Source organism: Lampetra planeri, chromosome 79, assembly GCF_965212315.1.
Source record: "Lampetra planeri chromosome 79, kcLamPlan1.2.h2, whole genome shotgun sequence".
NCBI lineage: Eukaryota > Metazoa > Chordata > Hyperoartia > Petromyzontiformes > Petromyzontidae > Lampetra > Lampetra planeri.
The window spans coordinates 634,660-653,655 of NC_136184.1; the positions used below are offsets into that span (position 1 = coordinate 634,660).

General features: G+C 43.6%; 1 protein-coding gene across 5 annotated transcripts in view; it reads left to right on the forward strand.

Annotated features, from left to right (window-relative positions):
* Positions 1-16,578, forward strand: part of LOC144738253 (ribonuclease inhibitor-like) — a 54,905-nt gene extending 38,327 nt beyond the window's left edge. For 4 of the 5 annotated variants that reach the window (XM_078621259.1, XM_078621260.1, XM_078621262.1 and 1 more), the window contains 4 exons: positions 3,898-3,981; positions 4,821-4,907; positions 7,561-7,644; positions 8,217-16,578. In XM_078621259.1, coding sequence (XP_078477385.1) covers positions 3,898-3,981; positions 4,821-4,907; positions 7,561-7,644; positions 8,217-8,304 — 343 coding nt within the window. In that variant the 3' untranslated portion in view covers positions 8,305-16,578. The remainder of the gene's footprint in view (positions 1-3,897; positions 3,982-4,820; positions 4,908-7,560; positions 7,645-8,216) is intronic. The other variant, XR_013589194.1, reaches the window with a different exon arrangement.
* The last annotated feature ends 2,418 nt before the right edge of the window (positions 16,579-18,996 follow it).

The window sequence follows — 18,996 nt, forward strand, 5'->3', positions numbered from 1 at the left end:
GTGTCGTCGGAGTAACCATTAGCCTTAAGAGCTTGGCGTACGTGTTTGAGTTCACTGGCAATGTGTTCCTGGTCGGAAATGCATTGGGCTCTATGGTATAGAGTCTTGATGAGGGAATTCTTCTGGGATGGATGGTGGTGGGAATCCGGTTTTAGGTAAGCATCCGTATGGGTGGCTTTCCTGTAGACAGAGTGGCTCATTGAACCATCAGGTCTCCTTTTAATTAGGACATCCAAAAAGGGTAGCTTGCCATCTTTTTCGACTTCCATGGTGAATCTGATGGCTGGGTGTATGGAATTGATGTGTTCGAGAATGGATTCTTTGCTCTGGTACTCTCCCATTGTCATATTTCGTTTCTGCCTCTTAGTATCTTTCACACGACGGGCAATGGTACAGTGTATAATAACAAATAGTATAACATTTATATGCTTAATACAATGTACGAAGTAATATATAGTATCGTAATTGTATAGTGAATGTATAGCAGTGTGATATACATTAGGGTGAGTAGAATAATACATAGTGTAATATAACAATGTATAAGGTATAGGGTGGTGTATAGTAATACAGTATATAATTTAATGTTGGGTTTGTCTATGGCAGCATATAGTACGGGGCTAGACCTGTTTGATGTAAGGGAAAAAAGTTTAGCTGGAAGCATGTTATATTTTTTGCGACATAAAATTGTAATGTATTACTTACTGTTAGTAGCTCAGCTTATTGGAGAGTATATTAAGTATACTGATGATACTATGAAGTTTATACTTTAGTTTTTTACGTGGTTGTCTGGTTGCTGCAGCTGCATACTATTCACATTCCTTCCCTTTGTTGGTGCTGCCCCTGCCCCTGCCCCCTCCCTTTGATGCTTCTAATCCTGCATAATGCATGGGCATAATATGACTTTGAAAACCCCTCGCCCACCTCCCACGCATTTCACAATTAGCACTATTCGCATTCCTGCATTTCCCATAAATATGCTAAATTCCTCTTCAAATGCAAATTCTTTTGTCAAGGCTCTCTTCCTCCTCCCTCACAGCTTAAATAGACACTCCAAGCCTAAGACGTGTCATTTAGACTCTGTCTTATCGACAGACATGTTCTTCACCTGAGGACGGCTGCTTGCGTTGTGGCCTAAACGTCGTGAGAATTATTTTATTGTGTTTTATTTTTATTATTATATTACTTCCCTTCTACGTGACTTTACCGAAAGAACCAAGAAGATGAATCCCTGCAGTCGCGAAAGCTTTAAATCGAAATGACAACAACTACTTGTGTTTGACATCTTGTGTTTGACAACAACTTGTGTTTCACAACAACAACTTGTGTTTGACGACAACAACTTGTGTTTCACAACAACAACTTGTGTTTGACAACAACTTGTGTTTGACAACAACAACTTGTGTTTGACAACGACTTGTGTTTGACAACGACTTGTGTTTGACAACGACTTGTCTTTGACAACGACTTGTCTTTGACAACAACAACTTGTGTTAGACAACAACAACTTGTGTTTGACAACAACTTTTGATTGACAACAACTTGTGTTTGACAACAACAACTTGTGTTTGACAACAACTTGTGTTAGACGACAACTTGTGTTTGACAACAACAACTTGTATTTGACGACAACTTGTGTTTGACAACAACTTGTGTTTGACAACGACAACTTGTGTTTGACAACAACAACTTGTGTTTGACAACTACTTGTGTTTGACAACATCTTGTGTTTGACAACTACTTGTGTTTGACAACATCTTGTGTTTGACAACAACAACAAGTTGTGTTTGACAACAACAACAACTTGTGTTTGACAACGACTTGTGTTTGACAACAACAACTTGTGTTTGACAACGACTTGTGTTTGACAACGACTTGTGTTTGACAACGACTTGTCTTTGACAACGACTTGTCTTTGACAACAACAACTTGTGTTAGACAACAACAACTTGTGTTTGACAACAACTTTTGATTGACAACAACTTGTGTTTGACAACAACAACTTGTGTTTGACAACTACTTGTGTTTGACAACATCTTGTGTTTGACAACTACTTGTGTTTGACAACATCTTGTGTTTGACAACAACAAGTTGTGTTTGACAACAACAACAACTTGTGTTTGACAACGACTTGTGTTTGACAACAACTACTTGTGTTTGACATCTTGTGTTTGACAACATCAACTTGTGTTTGACAACAACAACTTGTGTTTCACAACAACAACTTGTGTTTGACGACAACAACAACTTGTGTTTGACAACGACAACTTGTGTTTGACAACAACTTGTGTTTGACAACAACTTGTGTTTGACAATAACTTGTATTTGACAACAACTTGTGTTTGACAACAACAACTTGTGTTGACAACTTGTGTTTGACAACAACTTGTGTTTAACAACGACAACTTGTGTTTAACAACGACAACTTGTGTTTAACAACGACAACTTGTGTTTGACAACAACTTGTGTTTAACAACAACAACTTGTGTTTGACAACGACATGTGTTTGACAACGACTTGTCTTTGACAACAACTTGTGTTAGACAACAACAACTTGTGTTTGACAACAACTTTTGATTGACAACAACTTGTGTTTGACAACAACAACTTGTGTTTGACAACAACTTGTGTTAGACGACAACTTGTGTTTGACAACAACAACTTGTATTTGACGACAACTTGTGTTTGACAACAACTTGTGTTTGACAACGACAACTTGTGTTTCACAACAACAACTTGTGTTTGACGACAACAACTTGTGTTTCACAACAACAACTTGTGTTTGACAACTTGTGTTTGACAACAACTTGTGTTTGACAATAACTTGTGTTTGACAATAACAACTTGTGTTTGACAATAACAACTTGTGTTTGACAACGACTTGTGTTTGACGACTTGTCTTTGACAATCGTCAGACTGAGGCAGCCTTCAGATCGGTGCTCTGGCGCACGCCGAATTGCATGAATTTTTTGTTTCTATTACTGTAGTTGTTAGTCATGAAAAATGTATATACGTTCAGTATTTTCATTGTTTAAGTTGTTGTATGTAGTGTATAATGTACTGTATATATTATTTGACGCGAAAATGGGAGGATGTTCTGAGGAAATTAGGAATGAGAGGATTTGGGAAGAGTTGTAGTGGAAATGCCGATATGCAGGCCAGGTGCTAAAAGTTACCTTGTGCTCAGACAGTTGCCACTGGGGGTTTCCTTTCAATGACATTGTTATGAGATGTTAAATGAAACGCTTTCAGATGTGACCGCTTATAGGATGATGCAATATCAAAGATAAATCATGATTATTTGATTTATATATACATCCGCAGAGATTCTACAGAGAGCCTTTAGCAGACTTTTGGGTCATATACTGTTAAGGAACACCTATGAATACCAGAACGGCACATATGAGGGGTTGGGAGGCCAGCACCACACTCAGCCAACTGATGTTTACTTACTACACCAGGTACTAATTTAAGGCTGAGTCGACCCAGGTGAGGTCCACGGCCGTTTTAGATATTCATCAATGAAGTTAGCCGTGAGCGGCAATCGAACCAGGTTTGTGGCGCAGTGTGCTAACCACTGCAATACTACTTCCCACATGCATGCACACAAATATGCATACACTAAGATACACAAGTACAAACACGCATAGAGTGGACAAACGAAAATATACACATAGTAGGCATTCACACACATCACATTCAACCCAAAAACCTAAACAGCAGTTGCTATTTGCAAGCTCCTATTAAAGTTAACATGAGGTTCATTTGTGCATAGTCTCCACAAACACGACCCTCAACCACTGCCCCATCAACCACCACCACCCCTCACCATCTCCCACTCTCTGCCCAGACCCTCCACCCATCCTCTCTGCCCCCACTAAGTCTCTTTTCTCCCTGCAGCCTTTGTTGGTGTCCACTGACAGACAAGTCGGGTTCTTCTCTCAGTGTCATCCTCAAGGCCAACAGAGGATTGAAGATGCTCAGGTAAGCTCTGCTGTTCGTTTCTCACATGTGCTCTGTGCCCTAACTGTGCTAATTGTTGGTGCAACGCGTCGTGAAGTAAACATTTAAATGTGAACACAGCAATCTTGCTGTCTCTTCATGGCAAGGCTGAGCAATATCTTTGTCTACGCCAAAATCACGCAGAATGCACCAAACTGAATCAGAATTGAGCCTAGATAGAGCCTGGATGGGAGGCCACCATGTATTATTAGGTGCTATGTGCTACAGGAAAACTTTGTTGGCAGTAGAGGGCAGGGAAGCAAAATCTAGAGACATCTCAAATTTCCGACACTAAATTACCATAAAATGATTATTTCATATTTAAACATTTACGGGAGGCTGGCTTACCCAAAATTCCTGCTTAATCGAGTCCACTTTAAAAGTGTTTTACTGTAACCTTAAACACATTTGTTTAATTTAACACGTAGGCTAATCAATATTCATATGCACAACATATTTTATCAGATATATTAATTGTAAACATCTCCCTGTGTTCGCGATGAAACTGTACTTCACTCGTGTGATTCTCTGTTGCAACTTTGTGTTTATGTAAACGCAAACACTTTTCAGATTATAAAGGTACAGTGCATCATAATTGAATGGATGATTGTGAGTAAACTGATATTTGTAAATGCCACCTGTTATCTTTAAAATGTCTAACACAGAAGCATTAAACAATGAGCAGCTTTGTCATGAACGCGTGTGCTCTGGTCATGTTCACCGCCATTGTGAGTGTCCCTCACTCACCGCGTGTTTGACTCCGCGGTTCCCGAGGGCTCAGTGAGTCAGCGCTGTCCCTTTTCCCGTCCACGCGGGTTTAGGACGAGTCGCAATAAGTTTGGAGACAGCGGACTCCGACTTTTAGCGGACGGGATGTTGGGGAGAGAAGGGAGTTTGGAGACGTTAGAGTGAGTAATGTCCTGATGCACACACACTCGTATAAGTGCACCTAAACAAATATATGCACGTGGACACAAAACACAGTATTACTACTATAATAGCCCAGAAATGTGTGTAACGCGCGTGACGTCACTCCACATACCGCCCCCCCCCCCTCACGCAGGTCGAGCGGAAATACTTTTTTCCGCAAATTCGCTTTATATTTGACGTTTCTTTATTGAAAGTTAACCAAATAAATAACTCTACGCAGACGTTTCTTTACAGAAAGTGACAGGGGAGTGACGTCATCCGCTCATTATTATTGAGGGAGTGGGGGCGGGGTCCACATGAGTGACGTCATCCGCTCATTATTGATGGTGGGGAGCTCCATGTGGAATGACGTCATCCGCTCTTGAATATTAATGAGTGGGGTGGGGGGGCGTGGTCCACATGAGTGACGTCATCGGCTCATGATAATTGATGAGGGGTGGAAGCTCCATGTGTAGTGACGTCTTCCACTCATAATTATTAATGAGGGAGTTGTGTCCCGCGCGTGACGTCACTCCACATGCCGCACCCCCCGTCATTAAGAAGGTCGAGCGGAAATAAACATTTTTCGCAAATTCGCTTTAAATTTGACGTTTCATTATTGAAAGTGAATCTAATCAATAATTTTACGCAGCACAAAGTGGATTTGGGGTCTTTCTATTTTTTCTTCAGCACTTGAAACAAAAGGTAAGTTTAATTTATGCTTCTATATTTTGGTTAAATAGACATTTATCGGTGATTTTCCAGATATTGTACTGCAATCCAATGTATTTGAACCCCAGCAACCGAAAGCAGAAGAGAATAAAGTATCAGAGCAGTGAATTAGAACACATTTAATGTCAGTTATATACAGTGCTATTGTGAAATGCAGTGTTTTATGACATACTTTCGTGCAAGATTCACTGCCATTCAATTAACACAATATACAATTATACTCTGCTCATTTTTGTTCGTAAATATTACAGCTTCCGTCCTAGGACAGGCTAATAAGCAAGTAGCATAATGTTGTATTTTAACGTCTTTTATAACTTTCTTTTTTATGCACTCATCAATTAAGTTATTAGCCACACTTATTACAATACTTTTAACCACTATTAAATAACAATACAATTACAATTGTCACATTACCTACTCTAACCAATGATATTGTTTCAAACTATATTATGTTAATACAGTAGATCATCGATTATCCAGCAGCATCGGGGGGGAAGGGGGTACTGGATTTTCAATAACACCAGATAATCGCGTCATTATTTAAAACCGGTTATTTTTGCACGTTCTTGAATTAGATTATGTTTATAGGCGCTCTGTATATATTTAATATTTTAAATAGTTTTCGATATGAAAATCGCTTAAATACATATACAAATAAACTAAATATCCTGTAAAAAGTGACTTTACTGTACCGCACTCACCACTCCAATATCAAAGACTCTGCATGGGGTGATGTGTGTACTACGCTCTTGTTCAACAACTTGTGTTTGACGACAACAACTTGTGTTTGATGACAACAACTTGTGTTTGACGACAACAACTTGTGTTTGACGACAACAACTTGTGTTTGATGACGACAACTTTTGTTTGACAACAACTTGTGTTTAACGACAACAACCTGTGTTTGACGACAACAACCTGTGTTTGACAACAACAAACTTGTGTTTGGCAACAACAACTTGTGTTTGACAATCGTCAGACTGATGCAACCTTCAGATCAGTGCTCTGGCGAACGCCGAATTGCAAGCAATTTTCGCCAGATCGCACTGTATATTTACTGTTTTTATGACTAGTTATTAGTCATGAAAAAATATATGCGTGCAGTATTTTCATTGTTTAAGTTGTATATAGTGTGTAATGTACTGTATATATTATTTGACACTGAAATAAAGGATAGCTACTTGTTTTGTCACGCACATGGTGCCGATCGCCGTACTGGTACAGCCTTTGAAGCGGTTTTACCGGTTTCACCGGATGTTGGAAGCCAGATAGGCACTCTTGGATATAATCGATGGACATCTGTATTTAACGTCATGGATTACAATTAAGAATTTAATTTAATGAACGTCTACAATCTTGACATTAATTGCCCACCCTTACATTTACAATAATAACACCATAACCTGACCCTTATTAAAGCCATAAAGTCACCAATGGCTCTTATACGCCAACCCTATACATTTGAACATTATTTTAACCTTACCCAATATACAGTTTAAACCAGCCTTGGCCTCGTGATGGGTAGCGTGGACATCTGTGATAAAGAGCTTCATAGATTTTCGGATTCTCCAATATAAATAAATATTCAGATTAGATTATGGCTACTCTGTCTGTATCTAGTGGCCTTTCATGGACAAACGCGATGTTTAATACAATATATTGCACAGGCAGACCTCGCCAAATGCGGTGGGTTACGTTCCTGTAAAATGCCGTGTTGGACAAAGCCGCATTAAACAATGAATAGACAAATAATAGGGTTGAATTCCTGGGTCCGAAATGATTTCTCCCTCTGTTTAGCTATTTCTACGAGATTTACACCCTTATTGTATTAAAGGATGTTGAGTTGCTCTCCATATCTTGTGTGTGTGTGTACACTATTTTCCAATTTCACCCCACTCAGTGCCTCTTCTCTCCCTGTAGTCTGATAGACTGCTCACTGACGGACAAATCGATCCCAGCTCTTTATGGCATCATGTTCACCAACAAAGCATTGAGGAACCTCGGGTAAGCTCTGCTGCTCATGTCTCATATGCGCTCTGTTGCTACAGACAAAACAACTTAGATTCGTCAGTAACACTGTGGCCTTAGCAGAAGAAAACATGGAAAAGGCAACGTTTTGGGCAATGGACCTTGACAGCACGTTTGTGTGCTATGAACATGGCAGAAGTGGGGGTTAGTAGTGGAGTGTATTCCAGTGCATTTATTATTCATTATCAGACCAAGGAACATGACCAAACGACTGGGAATGTGCCTGATCTTAAATCTGCAAGATAAGCTGGTTTTAGCCTGGATAGTGCTTAGATGGGTGACCACTGCGCATAACCACAGGCGTTATAGGCAGAAGAGCTAAGTTGCAGACAACATACTGCAGTGTGCAGCACAATTTACCCTTGGACTATACTACGATCCTAGATATGCAGTCCCTGCCATCACAGACCTGCAATGACCCGTGTGGTGGTGAAGTATGGTAAAGCAGCTCTCGGCATGGGGAGACCTTCATCCAATGTGGTTTTTGTGGGGGCTGCGTGGGTCTTTGTGTGAACCCGCGTCAGCGTGGACCTCTCTCTGTGCTGCAGGGTGCAAAACAATCGCTTCAGTGAGGAAGGGAAGAAGGAGCTAATGAGCAGATGGACTCACCAAGGAGGCCTGGTTATTCATGTTTAAGCTGAGAGGCCGTGCTGGGCCTGCAGCAGACGGAGCTGCCCCACATGCAACTGGAACAGCAGCCAGGCTCATTTCACCTCCACCGCTCCGATCGCCGACACCGACTCTGAGACGACAATGAGCTGGGAGCTCTCTCTGTGAGCTCCACACGGAGCCGAGGGTGAACGCGGCTCCAAGATCCTGATGAGCGTGGTGATTCCAATAATGTGTAAATGTATTTATGAATATGTGGTGTAGGGAAGCGATGTTGGGGGCATGCAGGGGAGGGGTGGCATGCAGGGGGGTGTTGTATCTATGCCCTGTTTTCCGTTATTAATATTAAGAATAATAAAAAAAAAACCATTTCTCTTTTTACTATATCTATATATACCTTTTAATTAAATAATGAAAACAACCCACTACAAACACACCAGGAATCTGTGAAACGGCCATTAAACTGGTAAGAAGTCGGTGACAGAGAGGTCATAGACATCCAGATGGACAAAGATGTATGGACTAACCTCCCAAAGACATCTGGAGATGTCCAGATAAGGTACAGAGCAAACAACGGTTGAAACTCGCGTTTTCTTAACGTTTTCCTTACCGAAAAGTAGAAACTTAACATAGATAATTAACCAACAAACAATAATTTTTATTATTAGTAATTCCCTTATATTCACCGCATACATATTATTTAGAAGTATATGTTTCCTATCTACACGACCTTCCGAAAAACTAAAGAGTACGAATTCCAGAAAGCTCAAGTGCATAGTACACTTAATCTCCGGACATAAAAAAAATTAACTCAGAATAAACACCAATCTCTGGAGAACTAAACTTGGCGAAACCCAAAATAATAATGTGACGAGGATCATGACGAATATTCATTAAACATAGACGAATGATAACCCCGATACCAAGACCGAAGGAACTCATAAAATATAATTCAAGATTAAATGTAACACACAGGACCACATAAATGTATTGCAAACCTCTCCTCAGCCACCCTTGTCTCCCAGCGGGGTCTGGCCTCGGAATGACCCGCGCGGGGCGGGCAAGAAGGGAGCAGAGAGGTCGCAAAGGGGCGGGGGGGGGTTTGTGCTGACATGGTTTGTTTTCTCTCGCAAGAGATGCGGAGAGAGGGAGAGTGCTCGCGTGTTTGAGTTAAGCACGGCCGCCTTTGTCTCCCCGCAGCACAAACAGATGGCCCATGAATGCTTGGAGGGTTAGGAAGGTCGCGAGGAGTGATTGCGAGGGTGTCTGCTTATTCTCGCTCTGTTTTAGTTTGTTTTCTCTCGCAAAAGAGAGAAGAGGGTGATCACGTTTTGAGCACAAACAGCAAGATTTGCACACGCAAGCAAATAATATTCCACACCCCTCCTCCCAGAAGGGTCACACAACTGTGTCTTCACTAATAAACACACGAAACACACGGACGAGATGTGTTCAACCCACAGAAAGATATATGACAGCCTTCAAACAACTCGGGAAGATTGAGTGGATATTCTCAATATAAGCCGGGGAAAAATCCATTCAACTCAGATCGTCAGGGCCTCTGGCCCCACCACAGATCTCCAGGGCTTCGGCTCCATCTCTTCTCGTCGCCGCCAACGAAGAAGCTTTTCGTCATCCAGAAGGACGAGGCATCGCCTGACCCAAACGAGTACACGAGCTCAGCTCCCTTGCCGTGTCACCACGCCGAGGTGCATCGCCTGCCGCACACGAGGGTACGAGCCCAGCTCCCGTGTCGTGTCACCACGCCGAGGTGCATCGCCTGCCGCACACGAGGGTACGAGCCCAGCTCCCGTGCCGTGTCGCCACGCCGAGGTGCATCGCCTGCTGCACACGAGGGTACGAGCCCAGCTCCCGTGCCGTGTCGCCACGCCGAGGTGCATCGCCTGACCGCGCCGACAATCATCGTACGGGGTCAGCCGAGGGCGGAGCCTGCAGCAGCTGATCACCGCAACCGCGACAAGGAGGGCCCCTCTCCGAAAGTCGTTCGTACCCACAACTTCCCCCACCAATAGACCCACACACACGCACGCATCGACACCCCACTCACCTGTGAGACTATCCTATCTAGTTCACCCTTACTGTCGTATCAACCCTACACAATTATTGGAAGACTGATTATCAACTACATGAACCATCAGCTGGCCATGAGGAATCGTGGCCCATCGAGTGATTAAGAGTCCGTCGGTTATAAGAGTGAGGTTGTTATCCGTGCCTGTCCCTTGTTCCGCTCATCACATAGGCGATCAATAGACTCGTCGAGGCAAACTCAACCTCCCGAAATTCTCATTACAAATCGACCGTGCACAGAGAGAGAAAATCTTGTCAAACCAGTTCCCCTTTGTCAGAGAATCTCGCCGAAGAATTAATTTAAAAAAATCAGACTCGCTCTCCCCACACCCGCCCTCACATACACCTTCGCCTCTGGGATACAATAAGTGCTGTTTATTACCGCTAAATGAAGTGTGTCATGCTTGTTTTCAAACTCGGCCAGTCGCCGATGGTGATCGATACAAAAACGAACTAATGAGATGCCTGGTGGAGAGGTAGAGGTTACGATTGCATAGGAATTTTAGTTATCCATATTAGTCGAATGCCCAATATCGAAAATGCATAAGAGTTTTGAGTTATTCAATTTAGTAAATGCATAAGTGTTTATTCATTCATATTAGTCAATGCTTAATCTCATAATTGCATAAGAATTTTAGTTATCCATATTAGTCGAATGCACAATATCGAAAATGCATAAGAGTTTTGAGTTATTCAATTTAGTAAATGCATAAGTGTTTATTCATTCATTTTAGTCAATGCTTAATCTCGTAATTGCATAAGAATTTTAGTTATCCATATTAGTCGAATGCACAATATCGAAAATACATAAGAGTTTTGAGTTATTCAATTTAGTAAATGCATAAGTGTTTATTCATTCATTTTAGTCAATGCTTATTCTCGTAATTGCATAATAATTTTAGTTATCCATATTAGTCGAATGCACAATATCGAAAATGCATAAGAGTTTTGAGTTATTCAATTTAGTAAATGCATAAGTGTTTATTCATTCATTTTAGTCAAATGCATAATATCGTAATTGCATAAGAATTTTAGTTATTCATATTAATCGAATGCATAGTATCGCAATGCATAAGAGTTTGGTTATTCATGAATTATTGACGCATGTTTGACCTGCATGATAGAATGTCACATGCTTGTTAGAATAAAATTGCTTAACACCAACTGTTCGAGTGCTTCTTTCCAAGTCCATGCAAAACTGTCTTATTCATAAGAGCTGTATCCTGTGATGAGATCTGAACTGGTGACCTTAAATATCATAACACACACTAGGATAATCGGTAAACGTTTAATCGATGATAATCGTGTTATCCTGATTGACAACTCTGGATAAACGAAGCTGAGCCTAATTATCACAACTGCACACATTAACATCGTCGCAAGCATCCGCATAAATTACTACGATTATCTCAGCGATTATCATAATTTATGCATATAATTACACGCATCATCATAATGTATGCATATTAATACACATATTAACATAATTAATGCGATTTGCGCATTTTTCGGAAAATTATTAATTTTTAGTATTTTCATCAAAATTTCATAACCCGACACATACAACAGGGGGGGGATGCAGGTGGATTTTAAATGGTCTGGCAGCTCACCATCGTTTCACTGAGTAGGAATTTTTTGCATGAAATTTCGTACATAGGGGTGTGTATCACACACGTGCGCATATCCTAGTTTATTTATGTATGACTTCAATAGTCACCCTATATCTGTTTAATATGCATGTATTTTAACTTTTAATTGTGCTATGATCGGTCTAAAAATAATCTTCCAAGTCGACTTAAGCTAGAAGGAATTTATGAATGATTGTTTGGGCAATGTTGTCGATTTTTTGCTCTGAATTCTCTTTCATTGCTCTAATGTAGTAGTTTTCGATTGCGGTGCCTCAGATCACAGTTGCAATTGAAAATTTCCAGGTTAAAAACCTGGCTAAACAAATACACTTGATATTTCTAATCTTTGTGAAAACATATATCTATATACCAAAGAACAGAACTTCAACACCCTCGGAATGCTTAACAATGTATCAATAGTAAAATTTTAATGTACAATTTTATTGGGAGACTGTCATTGTCTTGGTGTGGCCTGGGAATGTTTATTGCTGTTGTTTAACTGCCTTTCCCAAGCTTGGGAATTAATGCAATTTGAACTTGCATACTTTTATGTATTTGTTTAAGTGACGTCACAGTGGTGTGATGTTATCTTCCTCGCCTGGTATGCAGGAGGTCGGGGGTTCTATCCAGACCCTGACACCTGCTGTATATTTGGAGTGTGCATGGTCTCTTCGTGGTCGCTTGTATTTTTTTCTCTGGGTTCTCCAGTTTTTCTCTACACATTTAGAAACATCCGTTTAGAGTATGTTGCTGCTACAGTATATACTTCCACATGAAAAGCCACTTCCTCGAGCTATTTTTTTGTGGCCAGCTCGCTTCTGAAAAACAAGATAATAGCTCTGGGCCTTACCTGGTTAGATAAAAAAAGAGTTTAGTTTCATTTATATATGTTAAAGTAATTTGTTCACCTTTACTATACTTTGCACTCTTATCGTGTATTTGTATTGGTTGTAACTTTCTGTCCTGTCTCTACTGCACTCATTGGATTACTCTTGTATAAATATTCACACTCTGTGATTAGGTGTAGCTTTGTATTTGTATATTCAGCCTTAACTGAGTACCCATCGCAGTGTGTAAACATCAGCACTGTGGAGACAAAAGTGGTCAAGCGTGGCACTGGCCACACCCTCGTGTGCCATGTCAGCCTGAATAGGTGCTCACTAACTGCACTTTCCCCGAACAGCTTATGGAGGCTACATGGGGGATCTGTGTGTGTTTCTTTGTGTGTGTATTGTATATGGGGGATTTGTGTTGTACTTGTGTGTGGGGGTAGCCGTGGTGTAGGGGGTGATGATGAAACAAGGGAACAGAGAAGAGACTCCCAGTGACCCCACTCCTCCCCTCCCAGTGTCAGTGCGTTGAGCTTTTGGTGCATGAGGTTTAGTAAATTTCCATTTGGCTCACTCCACTTCTCTTGCTTGTCAAGCGTTCTAACTTCTCGCATGGACTACGTGCTGGAGAATACAAACTGGGTGTAACTCACAAGAGGACTCTCCTGGTTACTCATGCGGCGTTCCCAATGTAAATGTTTCAATATTATTGAATAGTTTTGATATTGTACCCAATGCTATCATCGACCGTACTTATGATGTCACGAGACTAATAATATAATCTGTATGGATATCTCACGGTGCAGTGCAGGCAGTTGTGTAAGACAGTGGCCCACAAAAGTGGATATCACAGAGCTCCCAGTCAAATGCCTTCCACTGAAACTCGGTTTCAGATAGACCCATAAACTCACAGATATCCCCAGACTCACATTAACAAAGAGACTCGTATATGTATATCAGCTCAAAGCTACAGACTCACAAAAACATCCAGACTCATACAGAGAACCACTCCCCCACTAGCACCCGCCCACTCTACCACTAGGGATGCCCATTCACTCACTGGACCCGTACACTCCCCGACGAGTCCCGCCCACTCCCTCAATTAGCCCAACCCACTCCACCACTAACCCAGCCCACTCTACCATTAAGATCCACCAAATTAACTTGCCACGCCCACTATACCACTATTATCCCACTCCTAGTTCATTTTATGATTTTTAACCGTCTGGACCACCGTAATTATCGTCGTCTTGGTCTTCCTGCATCAGCCCTCACTCCCCTACAACGAATAAAAAATGCTTCCGCACAAGTTTTTTTCAATCTCCCATTTATTCTCACACTTTTCCTCTCCTCCTTCAACTTCACTGGCTTCCCGTTCACTACTGCTGTCTTTTCAAATGCCTGATGCTCATCTTCAAATCTCCCTAGGGCCTTGCCCCACTTATTGCCTCTCATCTCCTTCGATGTCCCCTCTCGTCCTGTCAGTTCCCAATTTCCTCTGTCTCTCTGTCCCTCCATCTCCCTATGCCCAATCCTCCCTGCACACGTCCACTGGAATAACCTTCCGCAGTACATTATGCAGTCCCCCTCCTTAAACTCCTGTTCCTCTCTTAAAGCCTCACTACTTCTCCATTTCCCATTCTCTACCTCTAACTCTCCCTCCCTGTCCCTCCCCTACCATTTCGTCTTCTTCTTTTCGCATGGCTTATTTAGATGCAGAGCAACAAGCAGGGCCAGATCATGGTCCCTGGGCGCATGTCTTTTGGAGCCCCCCCCCCCCCCTGCTTTCCTATATTGCTGTCTTTGTTGCCTTCCTCCTCGCAAAATCATCCACTAGATCAGGGGTCGGCAACCAAAATAACAAGAAGAGCCATTTCTTTCCAATTCGGTACAAAATTCAGTATTTCAAGAGCCGCAATGCATCTGAGTACATACTGTACATACGTACATATCGTCAAGAAGCAGCCCGTAAAGAGCCACATGCGGCTCCGGAGGCGTAGGTTGCCGACCCCTGCACTAGATCGTCAAAATCTAGCTGTCTGACAAGGTCTGACTCTATTGACATATTGACAATGAGCTGAGACGTGTTTGGCACATGCTACTCTGCAGTTCACTTTTTTGCCTAAAAGGGAAAAAGTCTGCTCACCCTATTCTTAGGTTTTTTCGGTAAAGTCACGTAGGTAAAAAATTAATAAAAGTAAAATAAAATAAAAAATCACGACGTTTCGGAGGCAACACAAGCTTCCGTCTTCAGGTGGAACCGTCACAGCCACGACAGCTGTATCAAGTAAATGAGAGATTACAAGAGATGCCACTCCGTATATATAATGGTTGAAGAGGAGAAGGGCCAAGTACGGCACACTTTTTATTAATATGGTAAAGTTAGAAAAATCCAAAGTGCCACGAAAACATTGGGGAACACTGACTGTAGATGAAGTGCCTGCAATGTCTCAAGCGATTTAGTTGGGCACTTCACACCCTCAGAGTCAGACATGAAATACTTGAATTGGATGAGATCGTTGGCAAAAGTTCATGTCCAGGTCTGATGGATATGCAGCAGAGAGCGCATTTACGTTTTCCACGATGACATCACTGTTAGACACCTGATCTGACATAAGCAGAACTTGGCCAAACGCTTGTAAGCGTCCAAGCGATGTTCAAGGCATGCCACTAGCTTATCAATGACCACATAAAATGTTTCTATTTTGAACTTCTCCCTCCCTTCAAGTGTCACACCTGACTCTGAGCTCTCATCTGCAAATGTGTTTGGAGCTGGTGTTCGAGAACGGCTTCAATGTGACTTGTTAAAGCAAGCACCTGGTCGCAACAATTTAAACAAATTCTAAATCCTGCTTGTTCATGGGGAAATATCACCTTGAGCGTGGGCATCAGCCTTTTGAGCAGAAGCCACTCCATTAGTTTATAGTAGGCGCTGAGTAGGAAGATAGGGTGGTAGTTTTGAGCGTCCGATGCATCCTTGCCTGGTTTCAGAATAGCTTTTATCCTTGCCTCTTTTCACTCCTTCAGAATGCTGCTTGTGGAATCGATGTCAGTTAAGAATGTGGCTAGCCATTTTCTCACTCTTGGTCCTAAGTTCTTGATGAATTCTGGATAAATATCGTTAAGACCGGAGGCTTTCCTGCATGTCAACTGGGCAATACTGGCATCTACTTCCTCCACTAAGAACGAATGGGAGAATTCAGAGGTTTCTTGGCAGTTATCTATTGTACAATAAAGTTATTTGTAGACTTGCTGTCTTGTGTTTTTGTCGATCGAAGTTCGTGAAATGTTAATAAGTTGCCTATGTCGTCAGGACTGACATGTGGAGGTTTGTTGGCTTATGTCGCGGCTGCTCCAATCAACATCAGGAGGCGCCAGGCTTTACGGCTAGATTTTTCAAAGTCAAGTGCCTCAACTGTTTCGTGCCACCTTTCTCAAAGTCAACGATTCGGTTAGTTATCTTCAACTTCCGGGTGATCCGGACTCCCTCCCTGCCATCCTGCCTCCTCGAGCTGCTCGCAGCATCCATGTGATGCCAGCGAGTGCTGCTACGAGGCAGTGAGAAGTGAGGGTTTCGCTCGTCTTTCTCCCTCTGACTCTCTGCGTCCGTGCGATGCCGTGAGTACATTTACGAGGTACGTGGTAGGACGTTTGTGTAACTGGGGTCATAGGCAGTGTTAGGCTAGGCTCTCCTCGAGGAATATACCCCCTCCAAGTAGCGAATATTTGCGCCATTAATAAACTTTAGTTCAGAGCATCGGCATAGTGTGATTTCTGTGTGTGTCGGTAGAACCTTGGCGTGGTGTCTGTGATTTGTGTGTGGAAGACGCACGTCTGCAGCGCCGCGTGAGTAACTCGGGTGCGGGCTGGGTGCGATAAACTCCCCTCACTGTCGTTTGTGCGTTATTGTTTGCGTGTGTTTGCGCGCGTGTGTGTGGAAGGCGCGTGCCTGCAATGTGCCACGAGTACCTGGGGCGGGGGCAGGGGTGGAGTGCATTGCGCCCGCTCGCTTGCACTCACGCGCAATTGCACAGCGTGTTTGGATGATAAATATAACCTTAACGGCGAGGCGTGCCCCATAGCCCTATCCCTGCCGTTCCTTTTCAACAAGCATTAGCTTCTGTTTGCACAGCGGATTAAGGCATATCCACGGTGGGGGTGGGGTGTGCAAATTCAAACTGCTATTTAGGCTAGCGTACAACGAGCGCCTGCAGAGGCATGCTCGGGCACGCAGCCACCTCCGTATTAGTGGTGGTGTACGTGGACGTCGGCGTGCATATTCATACTGCTATTGTTTAGCACTAGCCGTTGTGTACAACGAGCGCCTGCAGGGGCACGTGCGTGCACACAGACATCTCCGTATTTTTGGTGGTGTATATGGAAGTGTGTGTGGGATAACTCTGGGTGGTGATGAGCCAGCCGAGTAGCAATGTCCCTCAGAGAGGGGGAGCTGGTCACCCGATCGGCGGGGGCCTGGCGAGGAGCGGCCAATGAGGAGGAGGGGGGAGCGAAGGGGGTGGACGTTGCGCCCCGCCCGCTCGCAGGGAGCGGGGAGGCGGACATCACCCCCCCCCAACTGCCCTACATGACATCACAACAACAATCTAGACCACTGGATGGGTTCGGCAGGACTGGATGGATGCCCTGGTGGTCCCCCTCTTTAAGAAAGGGGATCGCACAGACTGTAACAACTACAGGGGCATCTCACGCCTCAGTGTGCCAGGAAAGGTCCTGGCAGGGATTATTCAGCATTGCCTTGTTAGGCATGCTGAGGAGAGGCTTGCAGAGCTCCAATGCGGTTTCAGGAAAGGGGCGGTCCTGAACAGATGCCATATTTTCTGTCCGTCTGCTACAGCAGAAGTGTAGGGAATTCCAACAAGACCAACATCTCTACTTTAGTGACCTGGTCAAGGCCTATGATACCATCAGTAGGCCTGGGCTCTGGGTTCTTCGTGCATTCGGAGTCCATGACCCTCTGCTCACGATCATTAAGGACCTTCATAATGGGGAGCGGGCCTGGGTAAAACTACGTGGCCGGGAGTCAGAGCCATTCCCTGTACACCTTGGGGTGCGACAGGGATGTCCTGTGGCCCCCATATTATTTAACATCTATTTCGACCACGTAGTTCGTGAAACCTCAATAGCTGTGCTGGGGGATTTTCCATCTGGTACAGATACAATTGGAGGCCGATCAATGCCCGAGTGCGGTCAAGGGATGGTTCCCTATTGCTCAACCATGTTATGTATGCTGATGATCTGCTAATTGCTGCTCACTCAGAGGAGGAGTTTGAGGCGCTGCTGCTGAACCAGGAGATTGCCACTAAGTGGTGGGGCCTTACCGTCAGCCCCACCAAAACTAAGCACCTGCCTGGGTATTTTGTACCATCGGACACTCCACCCCCACAAATCCCAATTGGTGATAGGGCAGTTGTGGAAAGAGTGGAGAGTTTCCCATACCTGGGCAGTGTGCTCATGACCAGCTCATAGGTCTTACTCTGAAGCAGTCGAGCGGAATTATTTTTTCATCGGTTGTGTAATGCTGTGTGGAAGTTACCTGGTCTGTTGCTCCGAACGACGCTTCAGGTCTTCTTGGCCACAGTTATTCCCTCCCTTTTCTATGCTTGCGAAACATAGACCCCCTTAATGGAACATCTTCGCCGGTTAGAAAGATTTAGGCTGGCCTGCCTATGATCCATCCTTGGTTTAACCAGGCTGGATTGTGTGAGGAGCTCACAAATCCTTGAAAGATCTAGGCTGCATTGGCTGGGTCATGTAGCCCACATGCCCAATCACCGTATGCCCAATCACCGCATGCCCAAACAGCTTTTGTTCGGCCGGATCGAGGGGGCTAAACTGGTGCGGAACGGGCTAGAGAAAGGATGGAGTGATGTGGTACATGAGGATGTGGAGCTGGGTGGACTTGCCGATGACTGGTACCAGCGGTGTCACTATTGGCCTTTGTAGACGAGGCTCGTGAAGGAAGCTACTGGGCAACAGAAGTCGGAGGAGCGACGCTCACAACAATGAGTGGAGCACTGGGTAGCCAAAGCACAGCAAGTTGGCACAGTAGGTGTCACAGGTGGTGCATTGGCCAGTCATCTCAGTGAGTCGACCTGTGGCACCTGGGTCTGCCCCGTGACCTCATGCCAGCGGGCGTTCGACACTTCACGTGG